Here is a 1,653-nt window from a genome sequence, read left to right as displayed (position 1 = left end):
GGCCTCTAGGGGATCCTCTGCCTGTATGCCTTGCATTCCTTCAGGGACAGTGAAAAGCAGCTGTGTCAGCCACAGGCTTTTGCAAACATCCTAAGTTAATATTCTAACATCCTATAACCAAACGCTGTAAAAACTTCTAATGTAGTGTGACTTTAAGCCTGACCTCAAGGCTGTATGAGCTCTCTGGCCCACACCCCGTGCTTGATTTTACTACAAGAGGAGGCCCAGAACCAGCCCCATGACCACAGTTTCAGAAGCCTGATCTCTGGCTGTGGTCACAGCTATAGCTGATAGGCTTTGTGTGCCCCATGGTGATGTTTTCTTTCTCAGGGATAAAGCTCGCTCTGGTTGAACAGACTTTGGTGGTCTGTCCTCCATCACTGTGTGATCCGGGACCCCATTGCCTTTGGAAGCTTGTCTCCATCCCCTCAGCACAGAGTCAGCCAGAGTTGTGCTCAGCAGCTCCCTCTCCAGCTGTGCTGGACCCTGACTACGTCATCAAAGCCGTGGTTATACGCGGGTTCCTTTCCGCGCACGCATGCGCAGTGGCCATCCACCCACCGCAGTCGGCTTACCTGTGACCGTCACGCTGCCACCTTTATGATCCTTGGCCATGTCATGAACTTGAGCGTCTGCATCCACAACCACTTCTTTCCCTGATAACTTTAAATAAGCTCCTAGAGAAGATGGGGCCTTGACAGTAATAGAGCCTGCGGTAAATTTAGAGTAAGACAACACAAACCAATGATTATAAATTTCATTAAAATATTGCTCCTGATTTACTGTTTTTCTCCTCAGTATACCGATGTAAACAGCAGCGAATTCTCTTTCTCCCAGGCAGTCGAGCAACCTCTGAAAACACCTGTCATGGCTCTGTCAGGAGTGTGGGCATCAGAACACGAGGAACTACCAGATCTCCTTTGCTGACTCCCCACCCAGCTCGCCCACACCAAAAAGGGGCAGTAATCACCACACGCGTGCAAAGACCCCGACAAGTGCTATTTCATTCCATGAAGTACGGCGGAGGACTGGCTGCAGTCAGAACACAGGTTCAGAGCAAGGACGACCAGCCTGCTTCAGTCACTCTGTGCTCCCCACAGCACTGTGACACGTGACCCAAAGAAGCCTGGGTGTTCAGTCATGCTAGAGCGTAAGGAAAAATAACAAAACCATCTGGACTCCAGCTGACTAGCTGTCAGCTACAGTTTTTGAAGTACTAACGACGAAGCTCTCAGCTTTATTTCAGTGCGGTCTGCTGGTTATCCCAAAGGAAGATTCTAGATTCTAAAGGACTAAATCAGAAAAAGTACTCCGTTCGCTGTGAAGTCCTGTGAACAATCACAGTGCAGGGTCACAGCACACACCTACTGCACAGCGCCATCGCTGTGAGATCCTGTGACAATCACAGTGCAGGGTCACAGCACACCTACTGCACAGCGCCATCCGCTGTGAGATCCTGTGAACAATCGCAGTGCAGGGTCACAGCACACACCTACTGCACAGCGCCATTCACCCTCAAAGTATAACACCATGTTTGCTTGTTGTACAGAAAGAAAGTTTGTCTCCATGGCCATCTGTACTAAGCAAAAAGATGTCTGGTTGGCTAGATCAGGATCTAATGGGAGATAACCAACCACCTGTCTCCCAATATTA

General features: G+C 49.4%; 1 protein-coding gene across 1 annotated transcript in view; it reads right to left on the bottom strand.

The window, feature by feature from the left end:
* Positions 1-1,653, bottom strand: part of Fam185a (family with sequence similarity 185 member A) — a 27,944-nt gene that overhangs the window by 7,079 nt on the left and 19,212 nt on the right. Inside the window, exon 7 of the mRNA XM_005358352.2 lies at positions 576-710. Coding sequence (XP_005358409.1) covers positions 576-710 — 135 coding nt within the window. The remainder of the gene's footprint in view (positions 1-575; positions 711-1,653) is intronic.

The sequence above is a fragment of the Microtus ochrogaster genome, chromosome 26 (genome assembly GCF_000317375.1).
Source record: "Microtus ochrogaster isolate Prairie Vole_2 chromosome 26, MicOch1.0, whole genome shotgun sequence".
NCBI lineage: Eukaryota > Metazoa > Chordata > Mammalia > Rodentia > Cricetidae > Microtus > Microtus ochrogaster.
Note: the sequence above shows the minus strand (reverse complement) of the source record. Positions and strands in the feature narration are given on the sequence as shown.